The sequence below is a fragment of the Lagenorhynchus albirostris genome, chromosome 4, assembly GCF_949774975.1.
Source record: "Lagenorhynchus albirostris chromosome 4, mLagAlb1.1, whole genome shotgun sequence".
In the NCBI taxonomy this organism is placed as follows: domain Eukaryota; kingdom Metazoa; phylum Chordata; class Mammalia; order Artiodactyla; family Delphinidae; genus Lagenorhynchus; species Lagenorhynchus albirostris.
In genome coordinates this window covers 20,338,256-20,359,299 of record NC_083098.1, presented here as the reverse complement: position 1 = coordinate 20,359,299, position 21,044 = coordinate 20,338,256, and the positions used below count along the sequence as shown (strand labels likewise).

Genomic DNA, 21,044 nt, shown 5'->3' with positions numbered 1-21,044 from the left:
TTTTAAAAAACACAAATATTTTACTTCTTTTCTTTACTAGCATATTATTGGACATTCTTGGGTACCTAAGAATCTGTATGCCTAGTTAAATCAAGACTAAGAAATGCAGTGTTTAAATAAAGAAGGCTTCAGATCCAGTTGTGAGGTATGCAAATTTTCAATTGAGGAACAATAAATGTACTCCACTTCAGTGCTTCAGAGTGAAGTTCATCTACACAATTCACCATTTGCTAAAAAGGAAATAAAGGAATGAAAAAACATGTTATTATAAAAATGGGCCCCACCTTACAGAGAGAATTCATCAGTCCCAGAGCAGAAAAGATGACCTAGCAGAAAAAAATATTTCCTATGGTCCTGCAGGTGGCTAAAACGAGTGGTTAGAGGGCCAAAACTCTGATCTTAGGAGAGACACATGCCCCACTTCAGACAAGAAGAGGGAAGCTGTGTTGTGTGCTGCAGCTTGCACTGTGCATTAGGTCAGCGGTGGGGAGTGAATTCCAGAATACATTAAAACACTGAGGACATGCACATTTCAGGAAATATATACCATTAATCTTGAGACAAGGAAACAAACAAATAAACTTCAAGGACCTCTCCCTTCAAAAATGGAAATATCAGAACATGCCCAACTTCTGTTGCTGATGATCACAAAAACGCCCACTTAAGAAAAGCTTTCGAAATGAATGTTTTCAGCAGGTTTTACTCTTGTGTGGCATAAAGGACCATCTCTTGCTGTTAGGATTTCCTGCATATAGACAGGAAAGCATGGTTTAAAACTAAGCTGACCAACCCTAATGCTGGTTAGAGTTTGCCTTTAATTGTTAGAGATAGCATATTAAAAGCGAAAGGTAAAACACAGGTTTTTTATAATATGAGTAGCCAAATGTTTTACATGCTTCAATCAAAGCAAATGGTCTTAGATTTATCCTATATCATCATTTGTACAATAAAATTCAAAAGAAGTATCTTAATGTGAAAAGCAATGCATACTCATTCTTTCTAAACCAATCAGAACATTATCAAGAGTAACGAATGCTATATAAGTCTATTTTATTTAAAGAAGTAATACTAAATCCCTTTGAAAGTATTGGGTTGGGGCTTCCCTGGTGGCGCAGTGGTTGAGAGTCCGCCTGCCGATGCAGGGGACACGGGTTCGTGTCCCGGTCCGGGAGGATCCCACATGCCGCGGAGCGGCTGGGCCCCTGGGCCATGGTCGCTGAGCCTGCGCGTCCGGAGCCTGTGCTCCACAACGGGAGAGGCCACAACAGTGAGAGGCCCGCGTACCTCAAAAAAAAAAAAAGTATTGGGTTGGCCAAAAAGTTGGTTTGGGTTTTCCATAAGATGTTACAAAAAACCCGAACGAACTTTTTGGCCAACCCAATATTTCGCTTTTGGTTTCTGATTCTTTGCATGCATAAATTTGGGAAATACTTGTTTTAGGTGGCTAAAGTTTAAGTGTGAAATGATTACAAAATGCGGACCAGGGTGTCCTGGCACCTAGTGTTCCCTCTCTTTGTCTAACCTAGCAAATTACATCTTTCAAATCTCAGCTTACATAGACTTCTTTTGGAAAGTCTGCCTAACCCTCCTCTTCTTCCCAGGCAGCACGGAGTGATCCTCCTGGACATTTCTGTCCCATACCGTGCAGACTACAACTACAGCATTTATCACCATGTGGAAACTATTCATGTCTCTGTCCCTCCTATTAGAATGGCAGCTGCCTGAAATGTGTCACATTTTTGTACCCCTCCTTAGCCAATGTTCTGGTACATAGTAATGCCCCAATGAACAGCTCATGAATGAATAAATATCAGTATTTTAAATACACTTAATATTTAATTACCCTAGAGTCTGAAAATTGCTTGCAAATGGTTCATTAAATATATATACATTATATAAATAAATCTCTTTCTTTCTATATATATAAATATACATATATATGTATAGGGCAAAATATTACCAACCAACGAAGATTTGTTGGACTATCCAATATTTCTACAGGCTTGAAATTGAAAATTTTCAAGTACAAAGTTAGGAGGAAAAAAAAAGGACACTGGTATCCCTTTATAATTGCAAATATAATTATAATGAACAGTTTTACATTCCCAAAGCACATTCATTGCCCATTAAGTCTTTTAAAGATCCCTGTGAGTGAAGAGGGGAGGGGGGTGGTAAGTAATTCCTCAAGTTTTAAGAGCAGCCAGCACTTGGTTAAGATCTTTGAATTCTAAGTCCTTTTTACTACACCAATCTGCCTCATTAGGTGTGTTTTCAATAAATACTTTGTCTTCTCCCCCAAAATGGTATGTTCAAGTCCTAACTCCTAATACCTCTGAATGTGACTTTACTTAAAAATAGGGTCTTTGCAGATGTAATCAAGTTAAGATGAGGTCATACTAAAGAATGGGCCCTCAATCCAATGCCTGGTACTTTTACAAGAGAATAGAGGAGGTTTGGATACAGAAACACAGAGGAGACAAAGGGAAGAAGGCCAATGTGCTGGAGTGACGAAGCTACAAGCCAAGGAATGCCAAGGACTGCCAGTAACCACCAGAAGCCAGGGGAGAACCACAGAAGAGGTTCTCCTTCAGATCTTCCAGAAGTAACTAACCCTGTCATCATCTTGATTTTGGACTTCTAGGCTCCAGAACTGAGAGAGAATATATCTCTGTTGTTTTAAGCTACCCAGTTTGTTGTAATTTGTTACAGCAGCCCTAAGAAACTAATACAAGTAGTTATCATTTGATCTGAAGCATATATAACTTTTATGCAACAATATGTGACAGCAGGGTTTAAGTTACTCATTTTACATGACATGTCCTCTCAGACCTTACATAGAGGGAAAGGAAAAACAATTTAAAAGAAATTTTTTACCACTTTTAGAGTTTCCCTGATAGTTACTATTGTTGCCTCTGTATATTTTAAAATATGAATACATTTACAAAAAATTATTAGTGAGATTATTAAAATACTTACTTGTTCATGCCCTCCCAAATATGGGTCGTCTTCTGCCATTCTGGAGCTGTACATCAAAAGAATACAAAACTGAACTGTAAAACTGGAAGGAACCTTAAAAATTCCACAATGCAGGAGTAAACTGCTTTATTCCAGTAAGACCAAGTATAACCCTTTTTTAAAGACCTTAGGAGGGGGATATGGTGTAGTTCCTCTTTGGAATCTAAATCTAACAGTAGAAATATTGCGTAATCAAGGAATTACCACTCACATCTAACCCACAACACTGATGTCAACCTCACAGTACTGTCCTGGAGTTTGGTACAACTAGTCTTCATCCTCTGTATAAAAATCATGCCATTAGATTTCTTAGAGGCCATTTCTTTTTGTCACCATCTAGACTTCAAAGATTCACTTAGCTCTTTGTATAGGTTATTTTCCAACCCTTCATGAATTCTGTGATAGTCCTAGAACTATCTCCCCACTTTCTACGTGCCACTTGAGTTGAGCAGCTCAGAGGGGGTCATTTTGCTGTGAGAGGGCCTGATCAGTGCTTTGCATAGCACAGGGTAGGACGGCTACAGTGTGCCGTGCTCTGTCCCCTAGAGCACTCCGCTGCTGCAGGCCACTTCCTCTGTCAGAGTGGTCCAGAAACACTGTAACATTAAACATGCAAGCAAAAGGCACAAAAATAAGAGCCCTTATTATCAAGGCTACAGTCTCAGATTTACTCAACCCCAGCCAGATACTAAAACATCACAGGCCCTAGCAATCTTCTGTTACCCAGAGGCCTTGACAAAAATTAAGAGCCACATGACCAGATAAAAACAGTATCTAAAATCACATATCATTTTGGATTTACTTAAGAAATATCCTTATCATTATTTTAAATATGTATAGGACAACTCTAGTTAAATTTACTTAGATCAAAGTTTAGACATATTGCCTGAAAACCTAGAAGATAAAAAAAAAACAGAGCTGAAAGATTTGAAGCCAATTTTTCTCTTTCTTTTTTTCTCATGAAGTCTATAAAGCATTCAACGGCACTTGAGTCTGGGCCTGTCCCAAAGTGTTAGCTGTCCACCAAAATCTGTTCTCTCCTTTTCCACAGTAATAGAGTTGTAACTGGAAACACACTCAGCCAGAGTATACCCCACCCACACTCCTGTGGGGTTAGGGATGGTCATTAGAAGAAACGCTTGCCAGTGGAATGTCAGAACTATTTATTGTGTGCCATTTCCAGGTCTGGACTTAAGGCCCTTGACATCCTTCCTCCGTGTTTTTGTTTCTTCTCTGTCCCACTGGATTAAAACCTAGGCATGAAGACCTGGCACTTACATGATGATGAATGGCAGCTAAGACTGATGGTGATGTGAGAAAGAAATCAAAGACTGTGTTCTTTAACCGGGAGTACTGTTGGGTCTCTTTGTTAGAACAGTTTAGCCCTCACTCTAATGAATATATCATTTAACATTCCAAAGTCCTCCAAAGAGGATTCCGGTTTCCAATGAAATCCTCTCCTGCTAGTGCCCTCTGTGACTGGGGAGGAGGGAAAGAGCATCGGAGGGCTCCTAGTGGAATGCAGAGTAGTGCTGAATTTCAACAAAAGGGAAAAAAGAGCGGCTCTGAGTTCTACAGAACAAGAATGCCATGCAGATTTGCAAGAAAATATTCGTCTAAAACAAGAAACTATTGATTGAAGATTTACAAACAGCTGTAGTTAAGACAAACAGCTAAAAAAAAAAAGGAAAACAGACCTTTTAGTGAAGAAGAATTAAATCATTAGAAATTCAAGAGTTCTTCCACTGCTGAGTGTGTGACTTTGGATATATAACTAACCCACTGTGGCCTCTGTTTCCTCATCTGCAAATGAAAGACTTTGATAAGGGATGGACCTTTGAAAGGAATAGAATTTTGTTGTGCTCGGAATATGTTAGTTAGCTAATAAATACTTATTCACAGAACAAATCACCTAAATCGTAACTCTTTCTGTAAACTTGGAGTTTTATACGGACTTAAGTATATATCCATATTAAAGAATCATTAGCATAATTTTCACTTATATGAAGGATACCAGTAAATAGTGTTACACTGAAATACAGTGTTAACACTAGTTACAACATTCCATGTGAAAAATTCTTATTCTTAGAACACAGAAGCCCAAAAAGCTTCCAAGAAAAATATTAAGACCATTTTTTTTTGCCTTTAATGTGGGTTGATCATTTGAATCCTCTCAATCTTAGCCCAGTCTTTAAAGGCAAAGGGAGACTGCTGACTTGTTAAACTGACAGAACCTGTTCAGAACCTCTATTACACTGATTTTATGTACATATTTAAACCTGTGGATGGTTTCCTGAACTTTGATTGAATGTAAGGTGGCCCTGACCCTAATTTTAAAGACTCAACTAAATCTACTTTATTAGAACTGATGCAGGGTTATTATCATGATCACCACTGTACAGCACACCTCAATGAAGATCTCTAAATCGTAAGCACAGGACAAAACACCAAATTAAATACAGTCCTCCCTCCAATATCCTCCCCGTGATTTATGCACGACTGAGTGCCCAAAGATCATGGTTTTAAAAGCCTAACAGCAGCCCAAGAGACACTGGGTGACGGTTAAAATCTGAACTTTTACAGCTTCTGTGAGACAGAGTTCACTGTGAAGAGCTGAGGTAACAGCAGGCTGAGAGTGATGTCAATGTTAATTCATGATTTAAAAATAAAATGTCAAACGAAACCAAGAATTATTTGGAAAGGATGAATCACCATAATATTTGCATTAATTGTAAGAGCAGGTTTTATTTCAAAATTTTGAAATACCAACTAAGCCTTTGGAACTGAAGGATTAGGAAAGACCAGGGAAAGCCTCTACTGCCCCCTTGCTCCCCCAGCCCTTCCCCTCACTTTCCCTTTGCACACAGTTCTGTGCTTTTGAGGAAGGACCTTGAAACAGAACGGGAGACACTGGGTTGACTGGTGAGAAGATGGGCCTAAGCTCTGCCATCTCTCTCCCCCAACAGTGAGGCTTCCAGAAAAATGTTCACACCATGAAAATTCATACAGCTAGCTAGCAATAACTAAAATATCTCCCTGAGCGAATTGTTTGTATTTCTCACATGAAAGACATAATGTTGTAACTGGCTAAGTTCTGAATATATGATGAGTTCTGCATGAAACGCCTAATGGATTATTTTCCACACGTCTGTGACAATTCCACCACTGACATCAAAGGCCAGCATAAGTGGTTCTTAGTGAGGGCAGCAAAACCAAGGCCACAGGGTTGGACGATTAAGGGTAGAATTGGTGGCGCTCCCCTCCTTGTAACTGGGGAAATTTTCTAGGATCAGATATATTCACACTTTTTGATCAGGGCCCACTGTAAGAAAATATATTCTATTAGATTTCATTAAAAAAAACAACTACCATTAAAATCCATTAAAATGATTTCATGAGCCACTAATGGGTCACGACCTGCAGTTTGAAAAACAGAATTTTAGGTACCATCTAGAGAATAGAGTTGGGAATCAGAGAGATCAAGTGTCTCCATTTTCAAGTTTATTTTCAGCCACAATGGACATCACTTAGGTGTAATTTTAGTACCTCATCTTGGATGAAATTACAAGAAAAAGAGTGACTTATTACCATCTCTCTGTTGGATAATAAATAAAGAGAAAGAATATACTGGAGTTTCTTTCCACAGAGGAATTTTTTGGAGGAAACATGCTGTAAGGTTTATGCACTACATATGTGAAACACTGTATGTGTACTACATATAATATAAAACATTCAAATAAAGAGTGTCTATTGACTCTGCAATTCCACTTCCAGGAATTTGTACTAAAGAATTACATGAGCAAGTGTGCAAAAAAATAAGTACAAGAATATTCACTGCAGCAAAAAACTGGAAAGAGTCTAAAAGTCCTTTGATAGGAGATTATTTAATTATAATTATGCTACATTCATAGTTATATGTTATGTAACTGCTAAAAATAATAATTCACATCCATATATAGTAACACAGGGACTTTTACTCCCTAAGTTATAAATTTCTGTTTTAATTTTCTAACTTAATTATGTAATTGGAAATATATTTTTTAATAGAAAAAAAAGAGAAAATCAAACACTGTCCTGAATTTAAAGTTTAACTCTGACATCTTTAACGGTTAATGATATACAGTGAAGAAAACATAAAGTATGAATGAATCAAAAACTTCTAAGCACTACTGGAATCCTCTTCGTAATAAATAGAAAAAAAAATTAACGTTAAAGTGGCTATTTATTTACATCTTTCTGATGATATACTGACTTAGTGATGAAAGAAAAGTAAAGTTAATGGTGATTTAGTTACTTTTCTCAGAAGAGCTGATTTTTTAAAGTTTTTGAAAAAGAATGAATATTTGTGTCCTACCATGTTTAGATTTGTATAAACTCATTTTCTATGTTTTTCCACTCCTCCATCCATTTTCAGCTCCCTATTTTTTTTTTTTTTTTTTGGTACGCGGGCCTCTCAGTGCTGTGGCCTCTCCCGTTGCGGAGCACAGGGTCCGGACGCTCAGGCTCAGCAGCCATGGCTCACGGGCCCAGCCGCTCCGCGGCATGTGGGATCCTCCCGGACTGGGGCACGAACCCGTGTCCCCTGCATCGGCAGGCGGACTCCCAACCACTGCGCCACCAGGGAAGCCCTCAGCTCCCTATTTTTTGAGTTGGGTACAATATGTCCAATTAACACATAGAATAGCTACCTAATAAGTACAAATGCATTGTGCTTGGAGCTGGTATAAGATAAGGTCCCTGTTTACAATGGAATACCAATCTAACAACATTCAACTATTACGGCATGCAAAGCTTACTAGCACAGTTAGGGATACATAGCAAATGTTAGCCATTTTATTAGGTAGCACCGTAAACATTATGTTTATAATAAATTACGGGAATAATAGGCAGTAAGAGTATAGGCACTCTGAGAAGAATCAAGTATTTTTCTTCCAAACATTATGTTTATAATAAATTACGGGAATAATAGGCAGTAAGAGTATAGGCACTCTGAGAAGAATCAAGTATTTTTCTTCCCCGTCCTACACATTTACTGATACACTGCCACATTCCCTCCCTATCCTAACCCTTATCACTGCTGAATAAAATGTTTGCATTTTGCCTCCAGGGACATTTGGCAATGTCTGGAGACATTTTCATCTGTCACAACCCGCAGGTGGTCCTACTGGCATCTAGTGCGTAGAGAACAGAAATGCTGCTAAACATCCTATAATGCACAGGATGGCCCCTCACAGTAAAGAAATATCCGACCCCAAATGTCATTAGTGCCAAGGATGAGAAACCCAGTTGCATGCCACAGTGTCATGATAGTATGCTGGTTCACATGGAGAAAGAACTAAACTTTACTGACTACCTCCCATGAGTAAGGAATTAGAGATAGTGCTTCATATATTTCAGTTAATTCTCACAATATTCCTGAGAACACTGAGGTTTAGAGAGAAGAAGCCATTCACTCAGGTTGATAAGAGTAATGCTGGCTGCTCTGACTCCACGGACTATGATTCGAATATCACTTGTCTAAGAGGCAGAATTGATTTTCCTTCTGGACTCACAACTTTATTTTAATACAGCATCTTTGCTCTAGGTCTCCTGAATGTTCAGGCTGGAGGTAGTCTACCCATAGCACACCCTGAAAAGCAGAACAGCACTGTGACAGTACACAAAACTTAAGGGAGTCCTTCCTGAGACAACCAAATGTGAAGTTAAAAATACGAAACAATGTTAATGCAAGTGGTAGTTGCTTTTTGTTTTGTTTTGTTTTAGATGTCTCCATTGATCAAGTTCAAAGGATAGAAAGAGAATAAAGAGATTCTCTCTGAAAGCTGCCCACAGAAAACACCACACTCACTAATGGTATGATAAAAGTACGTAGTACATATTTAAAATTAAGGTATATTGAAATGCTCCTTGAATGCTTTCATTAATTTAGTCATTCATTAAAAAAAATATTGAAACTACTATGTGTCAGTTACCAAAGATACCAAAGTACACAAGAGTGAAGCAGTACCTGTACTCACAGAGCTAACAGTTGTGGCAGACTGAAAGCAATGGCCAAAAATTCTTTGCAACTCCACCTGACAAGAGGAAAAATCTATTTCTCCATCCCTTGAATCTCGGCAGGGCTGTAACTTACTCTGACCAACACAGTGAGGTAGAAGGGTGAGTTTTAAATGCAGACTTCAAGAGGCCTTGCAATGACCAACCATTCTGTTCTCTTGGAACACAGCTGCCATGTGAATAAGCCTGGGCCAGCCCACTGGAGGATGAGAGGCCACATGGTGCAGTGAGGGGAAGTCCTAGCAGAGGGTCCCCTGGACCACACAGCACCAGCTAAGCAGCCGAAAGACTTCAGAGATCCCCAGAGCCAGGCGAGACCAGATGACCTAGACAGCCTCCCCAACTGGGAGAAATAACAAATGTTTGTTTCTTAGTTAGCTTTGTGGTGATTTTTTTATGTAGCCAAAAGCTAACTAATGTAACAGTTTAGTAAGTAGGAAGACAGGCAAAAACAATGCAACACGGTAAGTGTCATGGGAAATGGCAGGTATGTGGGGAATGTGTTAGACATCTTGGTGATTCAGTAATTACACTTTCTTTGTTAGGGTCCTATTTAGAACACTCTTTGTACTCATTTTTACTTTATTGGCCTATTCAGTTTCCAGCGGAACAAAAGAAAGAAGGACAAGAGGCAAAACCACCATGGTATAAACAGAAATAAAATTAGCACTGTTAAAACCTTCAAAATATAAATATTAATGAATTGCTGCTAGCTTTAAGCAGTGATACCATTATAAAACAATAATGTTTTTAATCCTTTCAACTCCCTACTATCTAACACCAAATTCATCACTCCTATGGCAATGGGCCCCATTCCTGACTTTCCAGGTTTTGCCAATATATCATTCTCTCCTGTACTCAGAGCCAAAACTTCAACATTTTCTCCTTTTCCCTCTGCTTATTTCACACCCATCCAGTCAATGATCAATTTCTGTTGATTTTTTTCTTTGTATTATTTCTTGTATCTGCCCCTCCTTTGCACTTTCCGTTCACTGTTACACCCTAGTTAAACATTCATTGCCTTACCTCTGAATAACAATGATAGCCTCCATACTGTTCTCCTTTACTGTGGTATTTCTTCTTCCTTAAGCCTCTTTCACATTATTGCCACATTACTTACAAGACCAAGTCGAAAGCCCTCAACCGTTCACCATATTGTACTATAAGCATCACCTTAATAGGCTCTTAATGCTTAATAGGTGATGCTTATCATATAATATGCTGAGTGGTTGAGGGCTTTCCACTATGTCCTAATACTACATCCTAACCAAAACCTTCTACAACAGGCAGACTGATCATTCAAAAATGCCTTGCTCATTTGCATCTTGTGTATTTGTTCACAGTATGCCCTGCATCCTAAAATGCCACCTTTCCTACTTAAATATTACCCAGTCCTCAAGCCTCTACTGAAATCCAACATTTGCCAAGAAACCCTATATTTCCTCTGTAACCTGCAGCTTTATAGTCCACATAAGGGCTATAATACTTCTGTGTATCGATGACTGCACACTGAACAACATACTGTTCTACTGCAATTTAACTTTATATATTTATCATCTTTTTAACTGGATATAGATGCCTAAATATAATAGAGTTTTACTTCTTTGAATCGCGAAATTAGTAAATAAGTACTTTAAAAAAATTACCTTTGCATTAATGGTAAGAAACAGTGCAATTCCAGATTTGTTCAAATGTGGACTTTTGGTTTCAGTCATGACACTAACAATTATTGAACTTGCCCCATTGCCATACTCAAATGTAAAGCTATACAAAATACTTGAAGCAATAATTTAAGACACTGGACAAGAGACAGTATAAGGCTGTATACCATAAGAGAATGGAAATACTTGAGGTGTGTTCCAAACTCACTTTTTGACTGAGGGCACGTTCCAAACTATGACACAAGGACGTAGAGCCCAAATAGAGAGCAGCAGTCTCACAGGGGAGAGTAGCAGAAAGGAGAGATACACAGAGAAAGAGGCTCATAAATCTCCAGAGGGGTCACTTCTGGGCACTGGCCAAATATAAAACTGTGCTAGTGCAGGACAAGATTCTGCAGAGCCTACTAGAAAATAGCTGCTGGGGATCCAGATCCAGGGACAAGGGGGAACAATGATAAGCTGAACTGAGATTCCAGAAGTTCCCGGAACTTCTGAGAGACACTGAAGTTCTAATCATCTAGGGTGAAGAGACGTCACTTAACAATCTTAACATTCAGTTGTGACCTCAGAAGACCATGCAATGGGAGTAAAGGATATACCCTAGAATAAGGGCTACTCTAAACTCATCTTAATAAAACCAGGTGATCCACCAATAAATTTATTGCCCGTTACCACAAAATTCAACAGTCTTTAACAGAAAACAAAGATCCATACTCTCTACAATGGGGTATTCACAATGTGCAACACAAAATGACAAAACATGCAAAGAAGTAGAAAAATGTGACTCAGAAGAAGAAATATGACACAAATGATGAAATGACCAGCCAGTACCTTTAAAACTGCCAATAGTAACATGTTCACGAATGTAAAAGGAAATATGGATATAAGGGATAAACAGATAGGAGATCTCAGCAGAGAAAAGAAAACTATTAAAAAAGAAAAATAACCAATGGAAAATTCTAGACTGAAATGAAATTTCACTAGGTGTACTTATTAACATATTGAGCAATGGGGAAGAAAGGATCAATAAACTTGAATAATGGCCAATAAAAACTATTCAAGGGCTTCCCTGGTGGTGCAGTGGTTGAGAATCTGCCTGCCAATGCAGGGGACATGGGTTCGAGCCCTGGTCTGGGAAGATCCCACATGCCGCGGAGCGACTGGGCCCGTGAGCCACAACTACTGAGCCTGCGCATCTGGAGCCTGTGCTCCGCAACAAGAGAGGCCGCGACAGTGAGAGGCCCGCGCACCGCGATGAAGAGTGGCCCCCGCTCACCGCAACTCGAGAAAGCCCTCGCACAGAAACGAAGACCCAACACAGCCAAAAATAAAAAAAAAAAAAAAAAAAAAAAAAAACTATTCAAGTGAAGCACAGAGAAAAAAGGCATAAAGAAATTAAGACACCTTCAGTGACTTATGAGACAACATGAAGTGGTCTTAACACATGTATAATTTAGAATCCCAGAAAGAGGGAGAAGAGAGAAAAAATATTTGAAGAAATAATGGTGGAGAATTTTCCAAACTTGATTAAAAAAAAAAATCAACCCATGACCCAAGAATCTCAAAGAACCCCATGCTGGATAAACACAAACAAAACCACAGTTAGCCATATTACAGCCATACTGTGAAAAACTAATAAGAAAAAGAAAAAAATCCTAAAAGCACCCAGGGACAAGGGGAAACAATGATAAGTATGATAGCTGACTTCTCATCAGAAACAATGATGCAAGTGCTGAATGGAAAAAACTGAATCAGTGAACAATTCTATATTCAGCAAAAATATCCTTTAAAAATAAAAAGTGAAATGGACATTTTTCAAATAGACAAGAGCTGAGAGAATGTGTAGTCAGCAGGTCTGCTAAAAGATATGTTAAAGAAAGTTCTCCATGCTGAAGGGAAATGATACTAGATAGAAACTTGGACCTACATGGAAGAATAATAAACACCAGAGGTGATGAATATGTGGGTAAGTATAAGACTTTTTTCTTGTTTGTTATTCAAGAGAAACATTACAATAAATTTTGGGGTTTATAACCTATGCAGAAGTAAACTGTATAACAATAACAACACAGAGGAAGGGAAGAGGACAAATGGAAGTAAAACACTATCGAATTCTCACACTATATATGACATGTTACGGTATTAATTCATGGTAGACTCAAGGATGCATATTATAATCCCTAGAGCAACCACTTAAAAAAGTAGCCGACGAAGGACATAAAATGGAATTTAAAAAGTAAACTTGGTTTATTCAACAGATGGCAGGAAAGGAGGAAAAAATGAATAAAGAACAGAGGGCACAAATGGATAACAATTACCAAGATAGTAGGCTTAAACCCAACCATATCAATAATTACATGAAATAGAAATAGACTAAAGTCACCTATAAAAAAGTAGAGATGGTCAGACTGGACACAAAAGCAAGACTCAGGTATATGCTTTTCATGAGAATTACACTTTAATATTAAAGACTGAGATAGTCTCAAAGTATAAAGATGGGAAGTTATACCAGTTACACCATGGAAATACTAAATATAAGAAAGCAGGCTATACTAAAATATCATATACAGTACACTTCAAGAGAAGAACGATTACCAGGGACAAACGGGAACATTTCATAAGAATGAAGGGTCAAATCATCATGGAGAAATAATGATCGTAATGTGTATGTATATGTTAACAGAGCTTCAAGATGCATGAAGTAAAAAGTGGCAGAACTAAAGGAAGCAGAAATAGCCACAACTATAGTTAAGAGTTTTAACACTCTTCTCTCCATAACTGATAAAAGCAAATCAAGAGAACATCAGTAATTTTCACAGAAAATTAAGGAACAACACCATCAGCCAAATTAACCTAAGTGCATATACAGAACATTCCACCAGTGATTGCAGACTACACATTCTTTTCAAGTGCACATGGAACACTCACCAACATAGACTATATGTTGGACCACAAAACAAGTCTCAATAAATTTCAAAGAAGTGAAAACATATAAAATATATTATCCAAACACAATGAAATTAAAAACCAAGACTAGAAAGATACCTAAAAAATCCTCAAACATATATGATTAAGTCATGTGTTAAACTGGGTGTGTGCCTTTAGAATCAACAAACATAGTAAATATAACTTCATTACCCTGTATGAAAGAAGCATCTAAATTCTTGCTGTACCTTGTCCATTGTAACCATGGGGGGCAAGGATTTTTTAAGAGAAGTGATTAGGATGCATTCTAATGCTTTCTATAAGAAACAAATCTTTGCCTGTGGTGTTTTCTTAATCACAGATGACTGAAATTTATAGGATCAAAAAATATTTTGGACATTTTCTAACCAGATTATAATTGTCATGTATATCAAATGGCAGATTCCATTCTAAGTAACATTTCTTTTTGTTTACACTACAGTAGGATAAAATCTGGTGAATATAAATTTGCATATCTATAAAAGTTCTCTAAAGATTTATAGTAAATTGGCTAAACCTTTACATGTTAGAACTGATGTCACTCGTGGGGAGATTGCTGCCTTCCATTTCCATATAAAAACCAATTCAATACACCTACTCAAAGTTTGAGGTCTTTCACTAAGGCGGCATTCAAAAGGGATTTGACTTACTGGACCTTGTTCTGAACTTTTTGCTTCCACATTTCTACTTCTACAGATTTCTTCCTCCCTAAAACTAGAGTACGATGGTGGGGGAGGATGTATGAATACGCACAGCACAGAGGCCTTTTAGGGCAGTTAAATATACTCTTGTATGATAACCATAACGATGGATACATGTAATTATACATTTGTCTAAACCCACAGAATGCACACCACCAAGAATGAACTGCAGTGTAAACTCTGGATTTTGGGTGATTATGATGTGTCAATGTCAGTTCATCCATTGCAGCAAACACACTGTTGTGGTCGGGGAACACTGATAACGGGGGAGACTATGCATGTGTCGGGGAGGGAGTATACGGTAAATCTCTGTACTTTCCCCTCCATTTTGCTGTGAACCTTAAACTGCTCTAAAAAAATAAAGTCGTAATAAAAAAAGAATATGACCAAATTTTAATTTCATGTCTGACCTTTGTCTTGAGGACCAATTTGGAGTATTTGAATTTTCAGATTGAGGAGGAGGAGACCTCGTGGATTATGAATTAGAGATTAATATCCCTTTTTTTTTTTTTTTTTGGCCGTGCTGCATGGCATGCAGGATCTTAGTTCCCCCACCAGGGATCAAACCCATGCCCCTTGCAATGGAAGCGCGGAGCCCTAACTACTGGACAGCAGGGATTTCCCAAGAGATTAATATTCTTTTGATCAAACATAGAGAAACTGATCACATTCTCTTAAATCTGAATATGATGACTTTAGTATGGATTTTCATTTTTACTAATTCTACAATATCAATAAAAATATATCCTTTATGTTTTAAGAGAAAAGGATTCATCATGTGGACCAGCAATACCTGGTTCTACGTATGTGGTGACAACTGGCCTGGAGGGAGAAAATGGTTTCCTTTAAGAAAGAATCACAACAAGCTTCCGATTACACACACACATAAATAATAATTTGCAAGCATCAAAATTAGGCCTTATACAGAGGACCGTTCAGTCCTTAATCTAGATATGAAGGCCTTTTCACAATGACCATGCCTATAGATAAACCCTTCAATATATGCAGATGTCAATGTATTGGGTTGGCCAAAAAGTGCCTTCGGTTTTTAAGTAAAATAAGACACATTTTTCATTTGCACCAAGAACTTTACCAAGCAATGTATTCACCCTTTTGTTCCATTATCTTCTGTCATTTTTCAGGCAGCTTCATAATTCCATCTTCCCAAAACTTTTTCTCTTTTTGAGCAAAGAACTGATCCTGTGCCTTTTACAGTCTTCCAGGGAATTGAAATTTTTTCCATTAAGAGAATTTTGTAAAGACCGAAATAAATGGAAATCCGAAGGTGTAATGTCTGGTGAATACGGCGATGAATCAGAACTTCCCGGCCACGCTGTAACAGTTTTTGCCTGGTCATCAAAGAAACATGCAGTCTTGTGTTATCCTGATGGAAGATTGTGTGTTTTCTGTTGACTAATTCCAGATGCTTTTTGTCAAGTGCTGCTTTCAGTTGGTCTAACTGGGAGCAGTACTTGTTGGAATTAATCGTTTGGTTTTCCAGAAGGGGCTCATAATAGAGGACTCCCTTCCAATCCCACCATATACACAACTTCACCTTCTCTGGATGAAGACCTGCCTTTGGTGTGGTTGGTGGTGTTCATTTCATTTGCCCCACGATCTCTTCCATTCCACATTATTGTACAGTATAGACTTGTCATCGCCCATCACAATTTGTTTTAAAAATGGAACGTTTTCATTACGTTTAAGAAGAGAATCGCATGCGGAAATATGGTCAAGAGGTTTTTTTCCACTTACCTTACGTGGAACCCAAACATCAAAGCGATTAACATAACCAAGCTGGTGCAAATGATTTTCAACACTTGATTTGGATATTTTGAGTAGGTCAGCTATCTTCCGCGTGGTATAACGTTGATTGTTCTCGATTAATGTCTCGATTTGATCGCTATCAACTTCAACTGGTCTACCCGACCACAGAGCATTGTCCAGCACGAAACTTCGCAAACCACTTTTGACATGTTCGATCAGTCACAGCACCTTCTCCATATACTTCACGAATCTTTTTTTTGTTTCAATTGCATTTTTACCTTTCTTGAAATAATAAAGCATAACAGGCCGAAAATGTTGCTTTTTTCTTTCCATCTTCAATATTAAAATGGCTACACAAAAATTCACCAATTTGGGGCTTCCTTGGAGGCGCAGTGGTTAAGAATCCGCCTGCCAATACAGGGTACACGGCTTCGAGCCCTGGTCTGGGAAGATCCCACATGCAGTGGAGCAACTAAGCCCGTGTGCCACAACTGCTGAGCCTGTGTTCTAGAGCCTGTGCTCCACAACAAGAGAAGCCACCACAATGAGAAGCCCGCGCACAGCAACGAAGGCGCAATGCAGCCAAAAATAAATAAATTAAAAAAAAAAGTCACCAATTTTGATGTCTTTTTTTACATGCACGCTGATATGACAGCTGTCACATACAATCTAACAAAATGGTTTCAAATGAAAATAAAGATAACTAAGTGCTACTAGAGCCATCTTACAGAAAAAAACGAATGAACCTTTTGGCCAACCCAATATAAAGTGAGAAGGAAAAAGGGTGAACCACCCTCTCCTCTATGTCTGGTAAGGTCTGAATACTTCTTTCTCCCGTGTCTCTTTGTCACTGATCTTAACTGCTCGGCAATAAGCAAAATATCTACTCAAACTCATAAATGACAAATTAATGTCAAAATTTAATTTTTAAATATTTTCACTTACATATTTTGTTCGGTGAGGAAAATCTGAGATAAGCTGCCCTTAGGGCTTTTAACAATAGGAGAGTTAGTGCCTACTTGTGTAAAGCTCATTATTAGCACCTTGAAGTAATGAATTCATTCAGTCAACTCTTGATTGTTACGCGGACAAATATGAGTCACGGAACCAACATTTACGTAATCCAAGAGTCATTAGTGAAACCTTTTAAATGAGACTGAAGGGTAGGAATCTTGACTAAGAAGGGGCAGAAAGGGGGCTTTTGCTGTGCTGGTTACGTTCTATTTAATGTTAAGTGTGTTCACTTTAAGATAATTCATTAAAGCCATAATCTCACAATTTGTGTCCTTTTTTGGTTATGTGATTCTTCAATTTTAAAAAGGCTAATATAAGAAAAAATATTTTAAACTGAAAACATTAAATGATCTAATAAGCTCCATGAAATTGTGGATTTCTGTCTTGTTCAGCACTGTATTCCCAGTGTCTAGAACCTGGCACATAGGAAGGACTCAACATGTATTCAAATAAATTAACGGTTAAAAAAAAATCCTACTATGCAAAAGTAGAACAGCTTATATAAAAAGCAAAGGTTCCCCACATCACCTCCCAACTCCAATCCTGCTTTTCCGAGTGATCAACTTTTTAACACTCCTAACTTTCGCTTTTTGGTTTTCCTGGGGGTTCTTTTCATATTCTTAAATACTATGTTTATATCTTTTTTCTTAATTGGTCAATTTAGACATTGTGTTCTTGCTATGACAGATGAGGATTCAGCTCATAAGACTAGCACTTCCCTATCTTCTTCTTCCAAATATAGTTATAATCAGTGAGACCTTGAAGCAATTTACAATCAAAATACTGAATTTTATATTCAATTTCTGTATCATGTGTGCCTTAAATTGCTTCGGAGGTATGAACATGAGTTCATAGTAGAGAATAATTAATTATGAAAAGATGCAACCCCAGAAACACCTGACGTCAGAAAGAAGCTAGACTGGGACCATAAATGATAACTCATAATCCAAAAATGGACAGTTCCTCATCTTATCATATTGATAATCAAGAACTGTCTTTGTACTTTCTTACATGAATTTTCCTTAAGTTGACCTATCTCAACATGGCAAGAAAATCTGGAGTCTTCCAAATAACACTATTATATCAAAGAAACAAATAATTTTAGAGGGAGATGCTCATTTAGTCTGTCTCATTTTTTTTAAGAGAGAAAATGAGACCCAGAGAAGTTAATTAACTTGCCCAGAGTCACACAGCTTAATCAATAGCAGTCTATCAATATTTTGTCTAGTTATTTACTTATTCATTTGGCAAACTTACTGGGTGCTGTGCTGATAAAAAGTAAGATAAAATTCCTCCCCTCAAGATATTTTCTGTCTAGAAAGCGTAAGAAGTCAAGAGCCCATGGACTGGGAGCACATAAATCTTTATGGGGAGGTCAGGGAGAATGGATAGAGGAGGGACAGAGAAATGGTGATGTGTACACCATGCCTGAAGGCCGAGTAGTCAGCACAATGGCTAGGAAGGAGAGCACACTCCTCACACAGGGAATGCATATGCAGAGGCATTCAAAGTGAGAAAATAGGGCAGATAGGAACTGAAAATTGATATGGATGACTTGAGAAATAGGGGATGGGTGAGGAGCAAGGGTGGGGGTGAGGTGTGCAGGAATCAGCTTGTAACGACAATGGAGACATTTCAGAAATATAAAGATCGTGATATGAGCAGATCTTCACTTCAGAAAGCTGACTTTTATGCTGGAATGAAGGATGGAATAGAAGCAGGAGATTATGCATCAGGAGCAAATGAAAAACATGAAAGCTGGAAATTCAGTGAGGAAGGGATGAATGCTGGAGATGAGAGGGGGATGAATGCTGGAGATGAGAGGAGGCTGAATTGATAGAATTTGGTGATGGACTGGAGGAGATAAGTGAGTATGCATGAAGAATGGGTTTCTAGATTTCTGGCATGGGAAACCTACTGAATGGACCACAGTGGGCTAACAACTGTATCCCCTAAATGTGCTGGGAGGAGCAATTTGGTGGGTGGGAATGATGATAAATTTGATATTGGCATACTGACGGGGACATCCATGTAATGATACTTAAGTGCCTCAGCAATAAAATTATTGTTTTCAGTTTAACACATATTTAGTACGTACAGCAAAACTGCCCCCCCTCTCCAGTCATCCATCTATTTCAACTTGGATTAATTCCTATTTGGCTATTATGTTAGACTTTTCAAGAGAAATAGGATACTTTCCCTGCCCATCATAAAAAAGCACTTCAAAGTAAATGACTGTTAAGGCAATGTTTTAAAATATGAAGTATTAAAATCTTCCAAGGTGTGCTTGTTAAATTTAGTTAAATGTCTAAAACGGGAAACTGGGTAAACACATGGAGAAACCATAAAGACATTATATCAAATAAATGCTATGATATAGCAAGAGAGCAAGGAAGTGTATTTAACTGTTATCAGATACCACGCTTTTGATTTTATAATTTCCCAAGTGTACTGAGGTCTGCTTAACACAACTGACTTAAGAATGTGGGGGAAATGACTATTGATTTCAATTAATCAAAAGTAGGATAGGGCTTCCCTGGTGGCGCAGTGGTTGAGAATCTGCCTGCCAATGCAGGGGACACGGGTTCGAGCCCTGGTCTGGGAAGATCCCACATGCTGCTGAGCAGCTGGGCCCGTGGGCCACAGCTACTAAGCCTGCGCGTCTGGAACTTGTGCTCCGCAACAGGAGAGCCCGCGCGACAGTGAGAGGCCCGCGCACCGCGATGAAGAGTAGCCCCCGCTCGCTGCAACCAGAGAAAGCCCTCGCACAGAAATGAAGACCCAACACAGCCAAAATAAATAAATTAATTAATTAATTTTTTTAAAAAGATAAAAAGTTAAAAAAAAGAAAAAGTAGGATAAGCCACAGTGAAATGTCTACAAAACAGTTCTATTCAAGGACAACCTCTCACTCTTTTCATTATGACCCTCCTCTTCTCATCCATGATATACAGAATTTATCCTTTTCTCTGGAATTCTGATTTACTTTCTAGATTATTTTTCTTTTCCACATTTAAGTCAAAAATAAAGTTCAAGATCTGATTTTATAGAGAACTCTCCACTAAAACTTTATCTATACTTTCATTATCCTTTGTTTTGGCCACAGTTTTCAACATTAACTTTAACTTTTATTCTTTACCTTCATGTTTCTTCCTTTCTACTTTAAATGTCCTCTATATGAACAGCCATTCATACTCCTTCCATCCTTCCACATTGTCTGTAACTTTATAAATCATACAGGTGCTTATATTATTCAGAGAGCATTATACTAGATGCTGTAACTTTTTAGGGATTCTTTTCCTCTGACCTCACAACCACACCTAGCCCCCATTTAAAAGAAAAATACACTTTATAAATCAAGTCTTAATGATCAAACACCAATAAATGGTTATATCTTAGAAAATAAACCTATACCTAAGTTAAGAACTGGTAGATAAAGTTCTTCAAACATCAATAAAACGTAAGTCAGGGATTCATGTTAAAACACTAAAAAAAAAAAAAAAATAGTCATTCTCTCCATTCCTAAAATTCTTGTCTTGGAAGGCATATTTTCTAGGACAATTAAGCAATTTATTTTCACTATTTAAATGAATTGCAGGCTTGAACCCAGAACCGATGAAGAGGTAGATTGATTAAGGAATTTGTCATCACTTTTAATTTTTCTTTTTTCAAGCTTAATATTACTAGAATTGATTTCTGGAGATAAAAATGAAGGATACGTATGCCCTGACACTGAAATATACTGTGATATGTTTAGTAAAACCACACAATAAATAATAAAAATGATAATTTTGTAAAATAACTATTTTGACAAACAAAATTCATTATAGCAATCAAGTTATTTATTTAATGTTAATTAAGCTCT

At 37.8% G+C, this 21,044-nt stretch overlaps 1 protein-coding gene across 4 annotated transcripts in view; it reads right to left on the bottom strand.

Annotated features, from left to right (window-relative positions):
- NFKB1 (nuclear factor kappa B subunit 1) overlaps positions 1-21,044 on the bottom strand; it is a 122,437-nt gene that overhangs the window by 95,689 nt on the left and 5,704 nt on the right. For 3 of the 4 annotated variants that reach the window (XM_060147641.1, XM_060147636.1, XM_060147638.1), the window contains exon 2: positions 2,977-3,022. In XM_060147641.1, coding sequence (XP_060003624.1) covers positions 2,977-3,015 — 39 coding nt within the window. In that variant the 5' untranslated portion in view covers positions 3,016-3,022. Of the gene's footprint in view, positions 1-2,976; positions 3,023-21,044 lie in introns of those variants that run through there. The other variant, XM_060147639.1, reaches the window with a different exon arrangement.